This window comes from Furipterus horrens, unplaced genomic scaffold (assembly GCF_987537825.1).
Source record: "Furipterus horrens unplaced genomic scaffold, mFurHor1.1.pri manual_scaffold_2, whole genome shotgun sequence".
In the NCBI taxonomy this organism is placed as follows: domain Eukaryota; kingdom Metazoa; phylum Chordata; class Mammalia; order Chiroptera; family Furipteridae; genus Furipterus; species Furipterus horrens.
This window is the reverse complement of record NW_028327172.1, coordinates 2,585,770-2,606,151: the sequence shown is the minus strand read 5'-3', so window position 1 is coordinate 2,606,151 and position 20,382 is coordinate 2,585,770. Positions and strand designations below refer to the sequence as shown.

Here is a 20,382-nt window from a genome sequence, read left to right as displayed (position 1 = left end):
GAGAGTGGACCATTGCCCCGTGGGGGTCGCTCCAGTATGAACTGCATTTTACAGGGGCCTGGACTTCAGAGCTCTCAGCTGAGAGGGGCAGGCCCAGGGTGTTGAGAAAAGCCTTCATCTGGTGCGCTCACCTGCTGTCCCCGAGACGGGGACCAGAATCTGTGCGGAGGCCAAAGGCTGGAGCCCAGGCGGCTTCAGAGGTGTGTGCCGGCCCCTGCCGCTGGGTTTATTTCAGGGGGAGAGAAGCTCTCATTAATGAATCCGTCCCCAGGGGCACTCCAATTACAAAGACCAAGAGGCTTTGCAGTTTGGGCAATAAGACAGCCCCGAGAGAGCCCAACTGTGCAATCTTACCCAGTTGGAAGCTAAACTTGGGGCTTATGTTCACTTTCCTGGGGAGAGAAACCCATGGACTCCGTGAGATCCTCAGACACTCAGTGACACCCAAAGACGAGGCACCGTGGGGCTCTGAAGCAGGTTTCTCACCCCCTGCACTGTTGGCATCTGGTATTTAGCAGCATCCCTGGCCTCTCTCTGGCCAGTAGCATCCGCACATCACACAACCCAGAATGTCCCCAAACATTGCTAAATGTCCCTTGGGGGCTAATATTGAGAGGCCCTGCTTTAAAGGCTGGGGGGAGGCAAAGGGGAAAGGGGGAGCTGAAGGGAAAGAAGTGGGACAGATATACAAGACCACCTGGGTGCCTTGGCAGCCCGTCCTGAGCTGTCTGCTGGCCCAGCCTTCCGTGGCCACGTCCGGGCAGCCGGGTAGAGGTCACCAGAGGCGCAGGTGTCATCTGCCTTTGCCCCTCGAGGGGCCGGCAGGTGCGCTGCACTGTGGTGCTCCTGAGCAGGGTGGGCTGTGAGCCCCGCAGAGGGGGCCCCTTCGTGCTAGCCTTTTTCCCTGAGTCAGGGTGTTTGGGGTGGTGAAGACACCCTATGGTAATGGGGGAGACCATCCTGGCTCGGGGCACAGCGGGGGCCGTATTGTTAATATCCTGGGGTGGCCGTAACAGATGACCAAAACCTGGGGGGTGGGGTGGGACTAAAAGAATACAGATGTGTTCTCCCCCAGTTCTGAAGCCTGGGAGTCTGGGATTGAGGTGTCTCAGGGCCCCGCTTCCCTCCAAGGCTCGGGGGGAGGCTCCTTCCTCCCTCTTCAGCCTCTGGGTCTCCAGGTGTCCCTGGGTTGAGGCCGCGACACTTCAGTCTCTGCCTCTGTGTGTATCTCCCCTTCTTAGATGTCACTGGTCATCGGATTTAGGGCCCTCCCTCATTTAGTATGACTTTATCTGAACTTGACGACATCTGCAAAGACCCTATTTCCAAACAAGGCCCTGTTCCGTCCCAGGTACAGGGACCCAGGTCACGGACATCACTTTCTGGTGACACCATTCACTCCAGCACAGCAGCTGAGACTGTGGGACCGCAGGAGCGGGGCGGCACACACAGGGGTTCCGGCAGCGGGTGAAGGCGCACGGCAGGGTGGGGTCGGGTCCAGGACGTGCACCGGACCGCCCTGTGGTCTTGTCAGGCTGTGGGCTCGGAGGAGCAGGTCTGGGTGGGCCTGGGCTGCGTTTCCGACCAGCTCCCAGGGCCCGGGGAGGCTGCTGCCCCGGACCGCCCTCGGGAGCGTGAGGAGTGTGCAGCCTCCTTCCACAGGTGCCAGCGGACGCGCCCGCAGAGGAGGGCCCTAGCGCGCACGCCCCCCGATCCACGGGCGGTGCCCAGAGGTCGCCGGACACAGATCCTGGACCTGGGTGTGCTGAGCCAAGGGCCTGTGGAGGGGAGGGATGGATGTGGAAGAAACGTGCTGGCAGCTGAAAACTTAGGGACAGTGCTGTTCATACCCCCATGTATAGGACAGATAAAGGTTGGCCCATAGGCTGTGACCACGGGTTCCCCATCCGCCCTGTCCCCACTACTCCGACCCAGGCACTGTGCACTCACAGGGGCCCAGACCCCTGGAAGACAGAGACCCCAGGTGACCCTTTGGCACCTTGATCTAGAGGACATCCCTGAAAGATGATTTCACACATGAGAGGTCCAAGAGCGGTCCCATGTAGAGACCCCCCGGGACAGCACCCATGATGGGAAATGACAGGAGGGAAGAGTCACGGAAGCAGGAGGCCCAGCGTTCCATCTAAAGGAAAGCGCCCCCGACCCCGTCCCTCCTTCGACAGCTGTGGACTCAGCGTCCCGGGTTCCCGTGACACGGGCAGCCGCAGCGTGTGGCCAGCTTGTTCCTCACAACTGAAACCCATCAGCGTTTTTCCAGTTCAGCCTCAGAGCCCGCTGGACGTTATTTATGTCTGTGGGTCATTGCCGGGGGCCACACACGGCCATCCCGGCTGTGTGCGCCAGGGCGACCAAGGCCCACGCTGCCCCGAGGGCAGGCCTGACCCCGGCTTTGGCAGCTCCGTGAAGGCTGCGGTCGCCGCCACCCCTGACGTCTGCCTGCTTTCATGCCGCCGTTCGGGGTTCAGCGGGCGCCCGGCTGGCTGCTTGGGGTTCCTCCCGCGGAGCCGGCCTGGCTCCTCGGCAGCATCTTCATTACTGGGGTTGCTCCTTTTTTAAGGAGCTGACTGGGAGGATGGGGGCAGCTTCCAGATCAAGCTTCGGGTGCAGCCGTGGGCTCAGGGCCCCCCACACAGTCTCGGACCCCTCGGCCACTTCCTGGCTGAACAGCCATGGCACCGGGCTTCCCCTCCTGAACGTCGGTCTCCCAGCTGTGAAGTGAGGGGGTGGCAGCGGGTGAGGGCTGGAGAGCGGGGTAGCCTGGTCTCCGCCTGTCTGGTCTCCGCCCCAGCTCTGTGCTCTGTCACAGCTCCGGCCCTTCTTCCTGCCCATCGGGAACCAGACGGCAGGCCTGGGGGAGGGGTCTCCTTGCAGGTGGGGACACCGCCAGGTGGCAGGCAGGGGCAGGGAGGGTTGTTTCTCACAGTTTCCAGCTGAGGCAGGTGCCCCACGTGGTTCTGGGGCTGGGCCCTCAGCACTGGAGGGGGTGGGGCGGCCCCTCCTCACAGCCCCTGGCATTGCGGGTGCCGGGGAGGGGGTCCTTGACGTAAGGAACCTGAGGTCTAATCCCAACCTCCCCAAACATAAGAACAAATGAGTGACAAACGTTTTCGGGGTACTTGTCACTTTGGAAGCAAGGCCTGCCCACAGCCCGTGGGAGCTCCCGAATCCCACCATGAGTGGGTGGTCCAGGAACTGGTCGCTTTAAAGATGGAAAGAAAGCAGCTGAGGCTGTGAGCGGTGAGGCGGGGGGACCCAGCCCACGGGGCCTCCTGGGGGCGGGACTAGCTCTTACACCTGGTTCCCAGCTGCCAACCTCCCGTGTTCTTTGCCCGAACCGAGCAGTCTCCAGCTGCCCCCTCCGCCCCCCCCCCCCATCATCCCCAGGCTTAGTGCCTCCCTGGGGGCCCCTCCCATGGTGGGATGTTAGGGACCGCTAGTCCAGGCCTGAAGCTGTCATTTCTCCGTTCCTAATTCCACCATTACACACTCATTTCTTTGGCACTACTGTCTTTTGAGTCTCCTGCAGACTTCCTTTGGGCCTGTCTTGGTTTGGGGAAACACACTTGTCTAAAAGCATATTCTGGGCATTCTCTTTAAAGCCAAGTCTTCGAAGACCCTCAGAGATGTGACCTGGTGGGCTGCCATGAAACCTGGGCCCCTCTGACTGCAGTTGTGCCCTCGTGTGTCTCGGGCCCCTGCGTGCCAGCGTCGGCTCTTCCTGGCTCGTCAGGAACCTGCCAGCCGCCTGCTAACCCTCGGGCCGCTTGCAGCCGACCACCGCGGGGGTGTTCACACCTCAGGGCGGGCAGGTGCTCCGACTGCGGATCGGGGCCGGGGCTTGCTTTCCTCTCAGGAGAGCCAGGTTTCCGTGCCCCCTGCTCCACCCCACGTGCCTCCCTTTCCTTGGGGGGCTGAGCACTTTCACATATGTCTGTTGAGTCTGTAATTCCCGCGATGACACTTCATTTTTGGAAGTTCTGTCAGGTTCATTTGCACGTTGGTGGAGTGCGTGGTAGCAGCTTCCCGTCCTTTGCGGGGGCTTTCTGATTTATGATCCATCTAATCCTTCCAGAACCCAAGGCCGCGGGCTCGCGTCTGGGCTCTTCCCCAGCCGTCTCCCATCCCACGGGGCCTGGCTCTCCCGGCCACGGGTCACCGTCCTCACATAACCTACGGGGGCCACAAGGCCTGGGCGGAAGGTGCCGGTGGTCAGAAGGACTTGGGGCATGTGGCCGTCCCACATCTGAGGGCATTATAGACAGAACCAGCTTGAACCAAGGTCCCTGATCTACTGGGGCCATGGCCTTTGGGGACCAGGCTTACTGGGTGGTTGTCACACACACCCCCTCCCCTGCCTTCCCTTCTGGTCTGCTCGCACCAGGACCACTGTCCTTACAATTCCCTGGGTCACCTGAAAGTGTCATCTCATTGGGCCCAGCTCCATGGGGCGTCCTGTTAGACTCCCCACCACGGGTGGGTCTGGGGCTGATACTTCCATGCCCCCCACGGCTGTGTGACTAGATGCCTCGGGGTCCCTCCTCTGGGCCTGGCAGCCCTGCTGTCTTCTCAGCCGTTCAGCAACATGAAGTCCATGACGCTTATGATATTTATTTTATTTGGTCCAGCATTTTTTATCGTTTGCCACGGGAGGGTGGATCTGAGTAACCTACCGGCCCGTCCCAGAGCAGGGCTGTGAGTGAACATTGTCTGCCGATTTATGTATCGTTTATTCCTGAACCAGCCAGACCTTGGTGGCCAGACCGTGTGCCGAGGACGGGGGGTAAAGAGGCCCCAGCTGGTCCCTGCTCGCATTCCTGGCCTCCCACGTAGGCGGCGGCGGTAGTTGGGTCCCAGCTCCTCCTGAGACAAGCCGAGAGGGCACCCTGATGATGTAGAAGGTGTGGTCACTCTAGTGCCCGGGATGACGGTATCCGAGTGATGGGGAGCTGCTCCGCCCAGGCAGCACAGACGTGGTCAGCAGGCGACCCCTCCTCGCAGACCTAGGCCCCTGGATGACAGTGTCGCCGAAAACCTGCCTGGTTGTGAGGGACCGGTGGGGGACACGGCACTGAGCGTCCCAGGCCTTGCAAACCTATCTGCTGTAGGGAAGCTGAACCTTCCCAGAGTGCAACTGGGTCCAGAAGAGGCCGGCGCCCTCCTCCTCAGGCCTCACGTCCCCGCAGGGGTGGCAGCGTCTTCCTGGGAACTGAGGAAGCCGAGGATGGGGAGAGGGGGAATTCGCCCCCACCGTGATCAGGGCTCCGGGCCGAGCCCCGGGGCTGCCCCAGCTCCTGCCTCGGCAGGGCCTTTGTGTCCCGCAGCTCACTTCCCGCGGTCCCACCTGACCATGACCCAGGGCAGTTACACTCACGGGCGCTGTCGCAGGAGGCCCCTCCCGACGGCACCAGAACCCTGGGGACCCCTAATTCCCTGATTTCAGGACTTGGTGCCCTCTGGGGTGTGAGGTGGTCTGTGGGGCGAGGGTGGGGTGAGGATGGGGTGCTCCAGCCCCCCCCCCCCACACACCAGAGAGTCAAGGGCTGCCAGAAACGGCCACGCTTTGCCCTTATTGACATGAACCTTCCGGCAGTTTCTGAGCCCGTTCCTCTGCCACAGTAGGTGGCCGTGAATGGGTGGTGGAGCACACGGGCCCGCCCGTGACTTAGAAGGGCCAGGGGACGTAGAGGGGACCGCTGGGCGTCCTCGACCACCACACACGGGCCATGGACAAGCTCTGCCTTCCGAAAGGAAACGCCAGAGGTAGATCCAGTCAGGCCAGCCTTGACGAGGTGGGCTGGGAATGGAGCTTTGAACGTACTCAGCTTGTGCGGGGAGAGTTCTGCACCGGGGGGAGCCCCATTGGCCCGGCCGCCCACCCCATCGGTTGGTCGCCCCTCGGAGCCCTGACCCTGTCCCCTCCGGAGCCCCCACACCATGGCTCCAGGCTTGGCTGATCAGTGGCCTCCAACTTCCCCGGCACGAGGGGCCCGCATCGCAACAGCCCTCACTGCTCTGGGGCCGCTCGCTGCTGGGAAAGGGGCCCCGCGTCTCACCGTTTCTTCCTGCTGGGAGGCTGCGCCGAGCGGCCGCGGTGTTTCAAACGTCCTGTGTATGTTCTCGCCAGACTGGTCCCGTGACCCCTTTCCCCAGCCCGCCGATGTTTCCCTGGGAGAGACTCCGTTGCTCACATCAACAGAGGAGCGTGCTTTCCCAGGGAGGCCGGCCGCGGCACCAGCTCCTGACCGCTGTCGAGAGAAATCTCCATGGACCCGGCAGGATGTATTTTGGGCCTCTGCGTGCGGATGAGCGGTGCACAAAAATAACCCCGGCTGGCAACGGGAGAAGACGGGCCCTTCCACACGTGGGCTGCCCACAGCCGCCCCCTGCTCAGGGGCGCCCACAAGTCCCCAGGGCTGGGGTCTTGGTGTCCGCATTGCGTGACTTTTCCTGCCCGCTGGGGGACTGGGCACCAGGGCCTCCCCTGACTGTGAAGCAAGTCCAGTATGGCCCAGGTTTGCAGGTGAGCATACAGGGCTCAGAGAGGTTGAGCCACGTGCTGGACACCACACAGGGGCAGGGTAGGACTTCCAGCCAGGCTGTCCGATCCCAAGGAGGCCCTGGGCCCACCTGACCTGAGTCCCCCAGCCCCAGGCTGTGTGTCTGGGCTCCAGGCTCCCTGCAGGCGGGCAGGCCCCCGGCTGACCCAGCTCTGAGTCCCTGCCTGTCGGGTGGGTCCCGGTGCCTGAGCGCCCCGGTCCTAGCCGTGTCCTTGAAGCAGCTTCTAGTCCCAGCTTCCGTCCTCTGCTGCTTTGAAGCTGCCCCGACGGCTGAGCGGGGTGGCCTATGCACACAGCCCTTGCGGCTCAGGCCGCAGCTTCGGCATGAGTGTGGCTGCATCCTCGGGGACCTGCAAACAGGACTTTATTTGGAAGAAGGCTCTCTGGACAGGATCCTCCTGGATTTAGGGTGGGCCCCAAATCCAGTGACAGGTGTTCTTGGAGGAGGAAGGAGAAAGATTTGAAACAGAAATACATGGAGGGAGGAGGTCGTGTGAAGACAGGCAGAGACTGGGGGGACGCGGCCACCAGCCCACGGGTACCTGGAGCCTCAGAAGCTGGGGAAGGAGGGAAGGATGCTCCCCGGGACCCTCCAGAGGCAGCATGGCCCTGGGACACCTGAACGCCGGACTTCGGGCTCGGAACTAGGAGGGAGTGACCCCGTGATGCGTCCGCCCCCGTTTGTGGGCACTGGTGACAACAGCCCCAGGACACTGGCGGGAGGCACTGCGCTCCTGTGGGCCTCAGCTTCCTCCCAATGCGAGGCCCGTGGAAGGCCCGCCTCGCGGCTGGTCGTGAGGATGAGATGAGTTAGTGCACAGGAGCACCTAAAGGCAGGGGCCGCGGGGCTCGGGTTCCTCAGCATCTCCACCATCACCATCATCATCATCATCATCATGGGCTTTCCTCCACCCACGCAGCGGGAGGACCCCCAGCAGGACTCGCGCATGTGCTGGGGCTGCGCAGGAGAGGTCTGTGGGACGCACGGAGGCCGGGGCTCTGGGAGAGGATGATTTCCTGCCCTGGGGTGGTGGGCAGGGGGCCTCAGGGTCAGCTTCGGCAGAGGAGCGACGAGCCAGGGTTCACCCAGCACGTGTGAATCTGCCCTTCTCCCAAGACGGGGAGGCAGCCCCGTGGAGCTGGGTGTTAGGAGGGCACCTTACCCAGGTGGGGCTCCGGGTGGGGCCGCCCGACCCCCGGGCTCTCCCGGGCCCTGTGAAGGTCACTTCATGGCCTTCCGCTCGGGCTCGCGCTCGGTGACCGACTGTATGTGGCGCACTGAGCTTTTTTTCCTTCCGTAAAACCCATCCCAGAGTGACTTTGATGCCACTGCTTTTTGCCCAAATCTGCCACGAAGCCCTGTGCCGGGCCGCACTCTCGGGCTGGGGCCGTGATGCGGGGCCCTGACTCAGCCCGGCCCCACGCCGGCCGCACCCTCCCTTCCGCCACCCGGCTCCCTCTGCCACGACTCCCCCTTGGCTCCTTTAAGCCTCAGCCCCATGGGGAGGAGAGGCAGAGGGACCTCAGCCCGGGGCCACCGGGGCTCCAAGCTCGTGGGGATGCCCTTGAGAACGCCAGTGGACTTCACGGACCCGCCGGGGCTCAGGGAAGCCTCGAGTTCCTCTGCTCTTTGTGGTGATGACACCCATGTCGTGGGCGCCCGGCTGTCCCCGGCGGCTGGCGGGAAAGAAGGTCTGTGTATGTTGCGCGTGCCGTTGATGAGGAAACATGTCGTCGCTGCATTGACGCTGTTCACCTGAACACGAAGTTCAAGGGCGAGCAGAGAGAAAGGAAAAATGGAGTCACCGGGGGCATCCCAGGTCCCTGTGACCGAGTGTGGACGCAGGGCTGCACAGCCTGCTGGGAACCGGGCGCCCACGTCTGCTGCCTGCAAGAAGCTAGGCCCCGCCCCCCAACTTTATGGGGTAGTAATTTAGAAATAGAATTGTGTGTGTAAAGGGCACAACCTGATTGTTTAATATACATAGACATCGCGGGATAATTAGCATATTCATCACCTCCCCAGTAATAGCGTGCGTGTGTGCGTGTGCATGTGTGTGTGTGCGTGCGTGCATGTGTGCGTGTGCGCGCGCTTGTGGTGAGAACAGCAAGAGCTACATGCAACAGCATTCAGAGACGCGGTGCTGGGCTGGTCACTCCAGGCCCCGCCTGCACGTTAGAGCCTCACAGCTGAAACTTCTCACAACCCGAAGTCTGCGCCCTTCCCCCCGACCCTCCCCCGGCTCCTGCCCACCACCATTCCTCTATTTCCGTGAAATTGGCTTTTTTTTTTTTTTTAAGATTTCTCGTTTAGGTGAGACCGCACAGGATTTGTCTTTGTCTGTCTGGCTTTATCTCACTGAAGCATAGCGTCTTCCAGGGCCATCCACGTTGTCACCGAGGGCAGGGTTTTCTTCTTTTTGTGGCCGAGGAATACCATTGCGTCCGTGGACCTGATGGTCTCTAACCAGCCCTCTGTCGGGGGCGCTCGGGCTGTCCCCACATCTGGCCGTTGTGAGTGGCGTTCCACATGTCACTTGCTCTGCGTGTGTCCCAGAAGTGGTCTGCTGGATCACGTGGTAGTTCTCGTTCTCCCTCTTTGAGGAGCCCAAGCTGTGACTCGGCCTCTCCAAGCCTCCGTGTTCCCATCTGAGAAGGGGGCCCTCGGTGGGGCCTTTTGAAGCCCCTGGCTGGGCAGCCCCTACTCATCCCTGTCACCCACGCGCCACACCAGAGAGAAGGGGCCTGTCCAAGCTCACAGCAGTTTAGTCGGGGAGCAGCCTGGACCCAGGCCCCGCACCAGGCTGCTCACTGACGGGGGACAGGCTGGGCACAGGCAGAGGTGTCGCCTGACCCTGCAGAGGGCAGGTGCCAGAGGCATCGTCTTCCCCGCCACCTGAGTCCACACAGGTGGGGGCCCTCGGCTCAGCCCCCTGAAACGCTCCAGGTGTTTGTGGTCTAGGACCTCCCTCCAGGCCCTCCTGCCTCTTCTTCGATCATTCTGTGAGGCTTGGCCTCCGATGCTCCCTTGTGCCACCTGCAAAGGGGGACCCAGAGCGCCGTGGAGACGGGCCAGGAGGAAGCCGCTCCGGGGGGCAGCTCCCGACGGCCTGTAACTGGGTGCGAAGGTGGGAAAGGGCTGCAGCCATGTCTGCCTTCGCTGAGGCCTCCTCTCCTCTTCCAGACGAAAATCCACGGGGTTGGATTTGTGAAGATCCACGCGCCCTGGAACGTGCTGTGCAGAGAGGCGGAGTTTTTGAAACTGAAGATGCCGACCAAGAAGGTTGGTGGGGATGCGTCTGCTCTGAGGCCGGTCTCCGGGCCGAGGGCCGCGTCGGGCTCCGACGGGAGGCTCTGCGTTGGTGTGAAAGCCCGTGAGCTTCTTGCCTCTGCAGAGACCCCGGCCCAGGCCCCGGAGGCGGCACCATCAGGGAGGTTCTGTGTGTGGCAGCCGTGCAGGGCACCTGCCCCCGGGGGGTTCAGACGCGCCGTCTCTCAGCCGGTCCGTGAGACCCATTTCAGTCGCGTTTCCCAGCTGGCTGGGCGCTCTTGTTAATCTCCGGGCGTGGCTCAGGCGCCGGTGGGCTCCTAGAGCTTAGCTGGGTGTCGGGGTTTCTGGGCGAGGACAGCAGTGGGGAGCAGCGTACCAGCTCTACGTCAGCTGGCGTCTCAAACCCACCGGGACCCTCAGGATTACCTCTTTTGAAACAAAAGTAAAGTGCAGAGGGTTTTCCAGAATGTATCATCGTTGCTCTCTTGCTGGGCCTCCCCTGAAGCTGCAGGCTTTCGGGGTTTATCTGAAACCTGGGCGTGCAGAAGGGCACCATGGCGGGTCCCGGCCATCCCAGGTGGGTGGGACCGCTCTGGGACCAGCTGAGACTAGGGTCCTGGCTCAGCGATGACATGGGTCCCCCTTCCCGGTCTGTCTGTCCGCAGCTGTACCACATTAACGAGACCCGGGGCCTCCTGAAAAAGATCAACTCCGTGCTCCAGAAAATCACAGCCCCCATCCAGCCCAGGGTGGCGGAACACAGGCCGCAGACCGTGAAGAGACTCTCCTACCCCTTCTCCAGGGAGAAGCAGCACCTGTAAGTGGTGGCCCCCCTGTCATCGCACAGGACAGGACAAGTACAGGTTGTGGGACTAAGGCCTCAAAGAAGTGGGGAACTCAGCCGCCGGAGCCTGTTCTCATAGGAGCTGGGAGTTCTTGAGCAGAATAGAGGCCCCCAAAACCGCTTTCTAAGGCCTCTGTTCACTGAGGTATGAAGGGGGCAGTCTTGTCGTTCTGCCTGGTGACACATAGGGACACTTGCAAGAGCATAAGCAGGGCAGGCGTGGGCCCTGGATCACAGCCCCAAAGCAGTGGTCTGGGCACCCTCCCCTTCTGCCCGCTCCGTCCCTCTGGGGATGCGTCCCAGGAGAGGATGGGGTGAGCTCTCAGGGAGGCAGAAATGAAAAGCCGCCCCAGCGGGGGGCCAGAGGCCCCAGGGACTCCGCAGCCAGCAGGGTTTCCTGGCAGTGCTGTACCTGTTCTGGAAATGCCCGTCCTCCCCGCTCCCTCGGGGCAGTGGGGCATAGCCACCCAGGTTGCTGTTGGCAGCCAGGCCTCTATGGGACCTCTCTGGGCGGAGCTGGAGCGCGGGCTGTGGTGGGGACAGAAAGCATGGGCTTGGGGACACCGTGGGATTTGGATGGTGACTGTCAGGGCGTGAGGCCTCCTGGACACCCCTGCCCTCACGGGGCGTGGGGACCCGGCCTCCATGCAGAACGGGATCTCTGCCTGGTACATGTGTTAGTCACAGAGCAGAGGTCAGAGAGCTTTACTCCGCGCATATCCCCACCCCCTGGGGATAAGAAATAAGAAAGAGGGGAGACGAACGTGGCCCGTCCCACTTCTTCTACCAGCCCCAGGACAGAGCTCGGGGGCAGTAGAGGGTCACCCCTCCTTCCAGGACCCCCAGGCCCTGTGCCTCCCTGGCACCGCCTGCCTGGCCAGCCCAGGCTCACCTCCAGGCTCCATGGAGAGGGAGCCCCACCCCCAGCCACCCTCCCGGCTCTTCCTGGGGGAGTGGGCCTCCTATCCCTCAGATGGCTCTGTGCCCTCAGAAGTGTTAGGCAATCTCCAGGTGGCCCAAGACCTCAGGATCGAAACTGTCTGGAAGGTGCAGGGAGGGAATCTGAAATACCGAGAGCATGATGGCGGAACGACACTGTCCCCACCCCCAGCCGTGCTGAGACAAAGACCAAAACCGGCCTGCTGAGACTGAGGATGTCCTCACAAGGAAGCAGGGTCCCCCACAGGGACATATGAGCACACTTGCCACCCTGGGGGTCTCCCAGCCTCGTGGAGGACTATGTGGGTGCGCGATGCGGGGTCGGGGGTAAACAGACTGTTTCGGATGCCCTGGTCTGGCCACACGTGGGCTGCAGACAGTTCCCCTGGTTCCCAGTCGATGCTCCTGGGGACAGTGTGGTCCCCCGGGCCTGGGAATTCAGGGCAGCTTTCTCCAGTGACCCGTGTCTTTTTCTTCTTGGTATTTCAACAGATTTGACCTGTCTGACAAGGATTCCTTTTTCGACAGCAAAACCCGGAGCACAATAGTAAGTATCTTTTGAACGTGGGAATTGCGGGCTGGCCGGCAAGGTGGCCCAAGGGAAAGGGCTGGTAATTTCATTTCAGAGAACCTCCTCCGGGTGGAAGAGGCTCTAATTGTCTATGACAGAAATAATTAGAATAATAAAACCGAGAGGGCTTCCCGGGGCCCAGGGGACCGCCCAGCCCAGGGGCGGGGGGGGGGGGGGGGGGGGGGGCAAGGAGGAAAGAGGGAGGGGGATTCCAGAACCTTCCAGACCCTCTAGTGAGTGTCGCCTTTGCCGCTGTTTCCAGCACAGCTTCCCAAAGCCCCTTCCGCCTGCCCTTGGGGGACGCTGCACTTCCTGTCAGCCTGGCCGCAGGCGCAGAGGTTGCCCAGCGGCAGGCCAGGCAGGAGTCATGGGCTGCGGGCACACAGCCGACTGGGTTGGGGTAGACACTGGAGTCTTTGCCAGATGAGCAAACTGAGGTTTGAAATCTGACCAGGCCACCCCACCCTGCCCTATTCAAGGTAATGGGTTAGTGTTTATCCACCGGCCGCCGCCAACTTGTCCGCCAGCCAAACTGGGCCGTGCGCGGCTCAGGACCCAACTTTTATCTAAACAAGAAATTAACCTCGCGGCCAAGCTGCCCCGGCTGCTCTCTGCTCTGCTCTCCTCTCCTCTCCTCCCACCCAGAGAGCCCAGCCTGGCGGGGAGCAGGACAGGGCCTGACCTTGACCAGACAGCTGCCCCGCCTGCCACATCCAGAGGCTGGAAGGTGGCCGGGCCAGAGACAGTGCTGCAGGTCACCTTGGCATCGGGGGCTCGGCCACTGCCAGGACAGCAGATCCAGGTCCTGTCCACCCTCCGCTCCCTCTCAGCCTGGTGGCCCGGGAGTCACTGAGACTGCCTGAGCACAAGGCCAGTCCTAGCTTCCTGTTCAAAGGCCACCATGAGCCTCCTCCGAGGGGGACCTGCACCCAGAGCCAGGAACAGAGCCACTGCTGTGATTTTTAGTATTGACCATGTTACTGATCAATTTTAGCAATTAAATCCCATAATTCAAAACATCAGCCAGCGGCATAGCTCGGTCCACAGAGGAACGTCCTCTCTCTGGGATGTCCGCTGCTTGGGGAAACCCTCCAGGTTTAACCTGAATGGTTTCTCTTTCCTACACTAGGTGGTAAACTGAGTCACGTGCCTGTGTTTGATTATGTATGTGTACCCCAACTTTTTACATTATCTCGAGCTGCCAGAACGCTCCCCGGAACACAGCGCAGGTGCAAACCTGTCCATTCACTCTTGGGTTCTGGGAGGAGGCCATGGTGCGGTGGGGGGCGGGGCACGTGAGTCAAAAATTCCAGTTCTCGTCTCACTGGGGATCCGCTATAAAACTGCGCTCAGCCCATGGTCCCCAAGTCCCAGAAAGTGCTGTTGACAGGATGGTAAGGATTAAATGACTCCATTTGCCTGTGGGGTGGGATCATCTCTCCCAGAGACCTTGATGGCCAGTTTGTAAACTGCCCATGCTCCAGAGAAACTCTTTGGTCAGTCCGGCACCATGGTCTTTGCGTGCCAACAGTATTTGGCGTTGGAATGAGGTCATGGTGGGCGGGCAGGAGTTAGGAACAGCAGGGAAGGAGCCGATCCACTGGTCCTGGGACTCAGACCTGCAGCCTTTGGGCACTAGGGAGCCACAGAAGGTTGTGGAGCAAGGGTTAAGATGAGGTCAGATGCAGGCAGCGTGATAGGAATGGCCAGTGCCCTGTGGCCTGTTTGTTTAGGTCTCTGGAATCTAGATCTCAGGACTAGTGCTGCTGGCAGGAGGAACAGCCAGGGTGGGGACTCTGAGTGAGAGGAGCAGCCAGGAGGCTGGGGTTGCTGGGACACACGGGATGGGAAGAGATAGGAAGAAAGAGAAGGTAGGGTTGTTGGGCCTGGGGCCCCGGGAATTCCGGCCGTTGGCCTTGCCTGAGGGAGTGGGGTCGTGGCAGGGGAGGGGGTGGGGTTGGTATGCTCTGTTTCACACAGGACGTAGGGTTGATCATTTTCATCCCATTTTGCACATGGGGAAACTGAGGCACGGGGTGGAGCCTGGGCTCAGACCCAGGGAGGCAGACCTCCCAGCCAGGGCTCCTGAGGCCACCACGTGAAAAGTTTTGTTAGTAAATGCAGCACGGGGCTGAGGTGCGGCGGGCACCCTCGGGGGGGCTCCTGCCAGCACCCCGTGCTCTGCTGCGTCCTGTGTAGAATGGAATCCTGAGACCTGCCCGCCCCGGGCTTCTGGAACATTCATGGCTGCACCGGGAGTGATCCTATGGGCTGGGTCCTCGTGTCTGAATTCCAGCTCAGCTCTCAGCCAGAGGCACAGGAACCCGTCACGAGGGGCGCAGGGGACAGCTGACCCTGCGCAACAACATGCCATGGAGCTGGAGCTTCACAAGGGGACGTCAAAGACAGGCTCCTTCGAAACACACTGGCTTGTCCCTGAGAACCTCAGACCCTGACACTGGTGACCGAGCGTCCCCAGAAGGGTTGGCTCCGGTCCCTGAGGGCGGGAGGTCGCCGCGGGCCGTGGCCCGGGTTGCGCTCGGCCGGACCCCTCTCGGCGCTCGCACGGCCGCCTCTGCAGGCCGTCGGGGCTAGGCTGACCGTCCGCCCCTGCTTGTCTCCGCACCAGGTCTACGAGATTCTGAAAAGAACAACGTGTACCAAGGCCAAGTACAGCATGGGTAAGGACATTTTTGGGGCTTGACATCAGCGCTGGTTTCCCAGTGGTAATCTTGCCGCGGACTGTCTCTGCGGGGGGAGGGGGACTGGCTCGGGAGTTTTTAAAGGGTTTTGATTTAAGGCCACGTGACAGTTTCAGAAAGGAGGGCTGTTCCGGGGCTAGGACCGCGGGGCCGTTTCACGGGCTGGCGCTCCTCAGCACCGAGGTCTGATTGTCTTCGGCCGGCGGTGCTTCTGGGGGAGCCCCTGGCTTCCACCGCACAGGGCACCGGCGGTAAATCCTGGCTGCCGGAAGCTGCGGCTGACCAGGGGCCTTAGGCCCCCAGCAGGAGGTAGTTAGGGCTCCCGCAGGGCGGGGGCCCACAGCAGCGCCCCGTCGTGTTCGTGGCTGAGGGGGGAAGGCACCCGCCCCACAGGCCTTGTTGGAAGGCGCTCCCCCAACTCGTGCGTGATTCCGGAACCTGCCGCAGGACCCTCCCGGCTGGGCCCCTCGGGACCAGGGTGCAGGACACTCCAAGCCACAGACAGGCTCCCTTACTGATTAAAGCGTGTGGAGGGGAACGCCCCCCACCCCCACCCGCCACAGGGCCCTTGCGCACGGCTGCAGGCTGAGTTTACCGACTTGGGACATTTCAGAGCCAAGGAATGAACACCTTTTCTAGCCGATTCCCCTTCTTGAGCTGTGTCGTGCCTGCCGAGAGCTGTGCTGACTGTGCAGCTGGTCACGCCGGACAAGCTCCTGAGGTCTCGAGGCTCGAGGGCCGCAGGGTGGCCCTTGTAGGAGCGGAGCCTGTGCGTCTGGGAGCGAGGGTCCCGGCACACCTGCCTCCTGAGGCGGGAACGGTGGGGGCTGGGGGCGGGCGAGCAGGAGGAGTGAAATGCTCAGTAGGTGATGGCCCGGGACAGCCCCAGGTTGCAGGGCGGGAGGATGAGCCCCTGGGGCCAGGCGGACTGCATGTCCCCGGCCGGTCTGACCAATGGCCGATCACAGGGACAACCTTCTGGGCCTGACATTTCTAAGTCAGAGGGAGCGGGGCTTCACCCCGGGGTCAGGAGGAGCACAGGAAATCCCTCCCCACAGGCCCGGCCCACCTTCGACAGAGCGAGAGCCTCCAGAATGGCCCAGGTCACCAGACGGGGGAGGAAGCCTGGTTCTGGCCCCCATGCTGTGTCTCGGGGCTCGGTCCCCCTGTAGGGCCCCTTCCTGAGGAAGCTCGCGTGGCTGCTGTGAGCGAGTCCAGGGTCCGAGGCCACCCGCTGGAGGTGCCCCCTGGGGCGGGCGCTCTGAGTGTTCCCACCACGTGTCTGGCAGAGCTGGTTCCCAGCCCCCGATGTCAGAGCAGATGGATCGGGGCCCTCTCTGCGCCCCCATTTCACACGGGCATCCGGTCTGACAGCCCTGCCCGCCTCCACATCATCCATTCAGCAGGCGATGAGCCTGCCCCGCCAGGTCCCAGGTGCTCCCGGCCCCCAGCGGTCTGAGTTCTGGGGGAGGAGATGCACAGGAAATAACCAGACACACTTGGCGGCTGCAGGGCGTGGCAGCGCTGGGGCATCAGGCGCAACGCGGGGCGAAGGCCCAGGCCTTGCAGAGGGGGCGCGGCTGTGCACGGGCAGCTGGGCGTGGAGAGAGTCCTAGGACCCCCGAGGGGCCGGCACCCTGGACCGGACCCCCGTCCCGCCCTTATTGCGGACGAGCTCCCTCGTGTGCGATTTAACTCACATGCTCCCGCCTCTCCCTGGCCTGGATTTTGAAGTGTGCCTTAGGTGCCCTGACCACTTCCGGCCACTCATCGAGGACATGGTCAGTTTCAAGTCCCTTTCCCACCATTCCACAGTAGCAGAGAGTGGGCCGGCCAGACCACAGAAAGATCTGACCCCCGTGTGACCTAGAAAGCCTCTTGGGCCAGGCAGATGACTCTGTGACCCGCCAAGGGCCTCATGGACACCCCTCAGCGGAGCTGGATCCCACAAACCAGAGCCCCAGCCCCACCGCCCCCCAGCCCCGCCCCCATGCAGAGCCAGGCTCCGCCTTCCCCTCTCACAGGGCCCCTGCCCAGGAGGTGCAGCCCTGGTTAGGGCTACAAAGCATTCAGGGCAGGACCTGGGGTCTGCAAACAACCCCCTGGCTCTCCTCCGCTGCCCAGGAGCACCGGCCCGCAGTGCACCCTCCCCCCCAAACGCAGCTTTGATCCTTCCAGGCCCTTTTGCACGTGACTAATAGCACAATGTGTGAACAGGGCAAGGAGAGGGAAGAAAGAAGGAGTCTGCCCTTCTAAGTAAGAGGCGAAAGTGTGGTAAATACGGTAAGTGCCTCGGCCCCCGCACGAGGCCCGCAGGCCTCCTCTTTGGCTTTTCCAATCAACCTAAAACCTAATTCCAAATTGTATGTGTGTTTCTGACACCGTCAATTTTCCCGTTCATATTTTTCTCATGATTCAGCTTTTCTAACCACTTAAAATCCATCTTTCTGATCTGCAGGCTTGCCCTCAAGCAGGCGGGGTAGTTGGTGAATTGCAGGTTCGGGGGCTCCTCCTTCCTCCCAGACGTAATTTCCTCTTGGGGTTTTTTCTGTGTCATCCTAATTCTGCCAGTAGAGCATGTTTTTGTCATCTGGGCAGCCCTGGGGAGGAGGCGCCCCCCTCCCCCCGAAGGTGGCTGGGCGCTGTGCGGCCAGGTGGGGCCTGCTTTGAGAACATTCTTGGTGACAGACGGTGCTGGGACGCTCTGGCGGAGCACGGAGCAGCGGGCATGTGCCTGGTCCATAACCCTCTCTCTGCCTTTGTCTTTAAGGCATCACGAGCCTGCTGGCCAATGGCGTTTACTCGGCTGCCTACCCCCTGCACGATGTAAGTGACCTTGACATATGACTCCCCAAATCCCCGCGGGCCACACCCCCGGGAGCTCTGGTTATCCCTGGGTCTCGGCTTCCTGCTTTGGCTTCCCTTTAAATGTCAGCTGCACACGGGCCTGCCCGGTTCTTCCAAGGGGGCCTGAGATCTACGGGACCGTCTTTTCTCGCAGACCAGTTCCACCAGAAGTGTTTGTGGCAGAAGCCGCCCCGGCTTTATCTGAACCTCAGGGCCCGCAGGTCCCCGCAACGTCCCCCTGGCTGTGTCTCCCCGCCCCGCTGGGTTCTGGCAGAATGACCAGGGCTGTGTGTGTGTCTGTCTCTGCAGAGTGAGTGGCCAGCTTCCTGAGCTGAATCTCCAAGTCCCCCTGGGACCCCCCTGACAAATATAGCCTGTGGCCGCGGCCGGTGTTGTCTTGGCCGGGGTGGAAAGAGCGAGATGATTCCTTCTTGTCTCTATGGAAACGGGGACTAGAGTTCAGCAGGGCGCTGGGAATGGGCCGCAGGGCCTGAGTAGTGTGGGAACCCCGGAGAGCGGCTCTCCAACTCTCCAGATGAGCGTTACTGCAGGGACTGGGATCCAAGAAGCAGGAGAGAGACAGGGTGGGCCTGGGGGGCTCGGGTCCCAGCCCCGAGTCCTGGCCACTCACTCCCCTGCAGCCCTTAGGGAATAGTCCCTTGTTCTGCCTGAGCCTCAGTGTCCCCACCTGGGATCGCGAATAACACCCGTCCTGTCCCAGTGGGTGTCGGAGGGGACCCAGAAATGAAAGGATTTCCACAGTGCCGGACACACCCAGGGTGCCGGACCGCAGAGGGCCGCCCCCTCGAGCGCTGACCACCTCTGCCCCCTCACATACACTGTAGGGGTTTGAGGTTGACTGGCTTCCCCACCTCATGCCTCCGTGCATGCTGTTCCTTCTGCCAGTGATGCTCTTCCCGCCACCTCTGCCTGGCCACGCCTCTGTCCTCCCCAGGGTGGACCCAGCATCACATCTGCTCCAAGCCTTCTTCTTGCCCCCCCCCACCCGCCCCGTCCCATCCCCCTCGCCAGTGATCTTTCCCTCGCTCCTCTGGGCCCCTGCTGCTCCCTGGCCCACCAGGACACCACTGTTTGGCCACCATGCCCTGCATGTGCATCTCATGAAAGCCCCGTGCTGGTGCCTCATACTTGCTTAATACACGTGGTGCTGGAGCAAGTCAGGCAGCCTCGTTCCTGGATGAACGTTTCGAGGGCAGGGCTCAGAGCCCCACAGCCTCCTCCCATGAAGCTGGGGTCCTGGAGGGGCTTTGCTCACCCCCCGACCGAGTCCCACCCGCCAGGCACATCAGCAGGTGCTCGGCGGGCCGCTCAGCCCACTGGCCCTGCGCAGCTTTGAGCTGACGACCCTGCCGAGGTGTCAGGGACACGGAAGCTGCACTGTGTCAGCCTCCCTGCCTGTTCTGAGCCGGCCCTTTACGTCTTGAAAGGGAAAGGGGAGAAATCAACCTTCCGGAGCACCTACTGTGTGCAAAGAACCATATTTAGTAAGAGCTTTATCTTATTTAATTTGGAGACTCAGAAAGATTTAGTAGCTTGCCTGAGGTCACACAGCCCCTGGGGGGAGCAGGGCCAGAAGCTGGCCCCCTGGCCCTGGGCTACGCCTTGTCCCCCAGCGGGACCACCCCCTTGTCCTTCCCTGGAAGCCACATGCTCCCCTCTTCTTCATCTTCACCACCACATTTGTCCAGCAGTCAAGTGTCTGCAGTTTAAGCAGACTGTTCCCTCTGTACAGACAGGGAAACTGAGGCTGGACTTGCTGGGACAGATGGCCAAGGAGTGGAGCCCGGAGCCCAGACCTCTGGGCTCTTTCCAGACAGAGTACGGGCTTGGGGCATCTTGAACACGGAATTTTATCTCCGTGAATTTTCCATCCGATAGAGGGACACTCATGGCCTTAAGTACTGAAGCTGGTGTGCAAATGTCACTGGGAGCGGGACCAAGTGCCCCCGTGCCCTTAGAGAATGCCGCCCCGGCCCCCGGTGGGCGCTTCGCGGCGTGCCGTGGAGCCCTGGCTCTAGATCTCCTGTCCCCGGTCACACTCATGGCCCAGGTGTTGGCCCTCCCTGCTCGCGGCTCTCGGCGCGTGGCACAGAGCGGAGCTGTCGCTCGTTCAGTGAGGACGTGTGCCTGCAAGGTGTGCGGGCTGAAAGGGCGCGTGCTTGGGCAGGACCGCCGGGGGGTCCCCGTCCGTGATGGGCATGTCTGCCCCAGACCGAGGACTTTGACATTGCAGCTGGCTGCTCGGCAGCGTTTGGGCCTCCTTCCTGGCTGGCCTCTGCCCACTGAGGTCACCAGCTAACCAGCCTCTGCCTAGGTGAGGGGCTGCGGGAGCCCCGGGGCTCTCAGCCGCGAGGGGAGCGGCAGGGAAAGGCGAGAGGTTGGGCTTGGGCAGCAGGCACTGTGAAGGCTCTGGAGGAAGTTGCCTGGACTCCTGTCGCAGCGTCTCCGTCCCCAGGCCAGGGCCTCCTTACCCAGAGGGGCTGCTGGGGCCATGGAAGTTGCTGGGGAGTGGACTGGGCAGTGGGCAGGCCCCCCAGAGGCCTCCGCTTTATCTGCCCCGCGATCCTCAGGGCCAGCCCTGCTCAGTCACCGGTGTCAGCGCTGGTACA

General features: G+C 62.0%; 1 protein-coding gene across 5 annotated transcripts in view; it reads left to right on the top strand.

Annotated features, from left to right (window-relative positions):
• ANO1 (anoctamin 1) overlaps window positions 1-20,382 on the top strand; it is a 128,547-nt gene that overhangs the window by 70,705 nt on the left and 37,460 nt on the right. For 3 of the 5 annotated variants that reach the window (XM_090257271.1, XM_090257287.1, XM_090257294.1), the window contains exons 4-9: window positions 9,763-9,861; window positions 10,515-10,666; window positions 12,125-12,179; window positions 14,833-14,884; window positions 17,123-17,188; window positions 17,676-17,731. In XM_090257271.1, coding sequence (XP_090113397.1) covers window positions 9,763-9,861; window positions 10,515-10,666; window positions 12,125-12,179; window positions 14,833-14,884; window positions 17,123-17,188; window positions 17,676-17,731 — 480 coding nt within the window. The remainder of the gene's footprint in view (window positions 1-9,762; window positions 9,862-10,514; window positions 10,667-12,124; window positions 12,180-14,832; window positions 14,885-17,122; window positions 17,189-17,675; window positions 17,732-20,382) is intronic. The other 2 variants (XM_090257278.1, XM_090257300.1) reach the window with 1 other exon arrangement.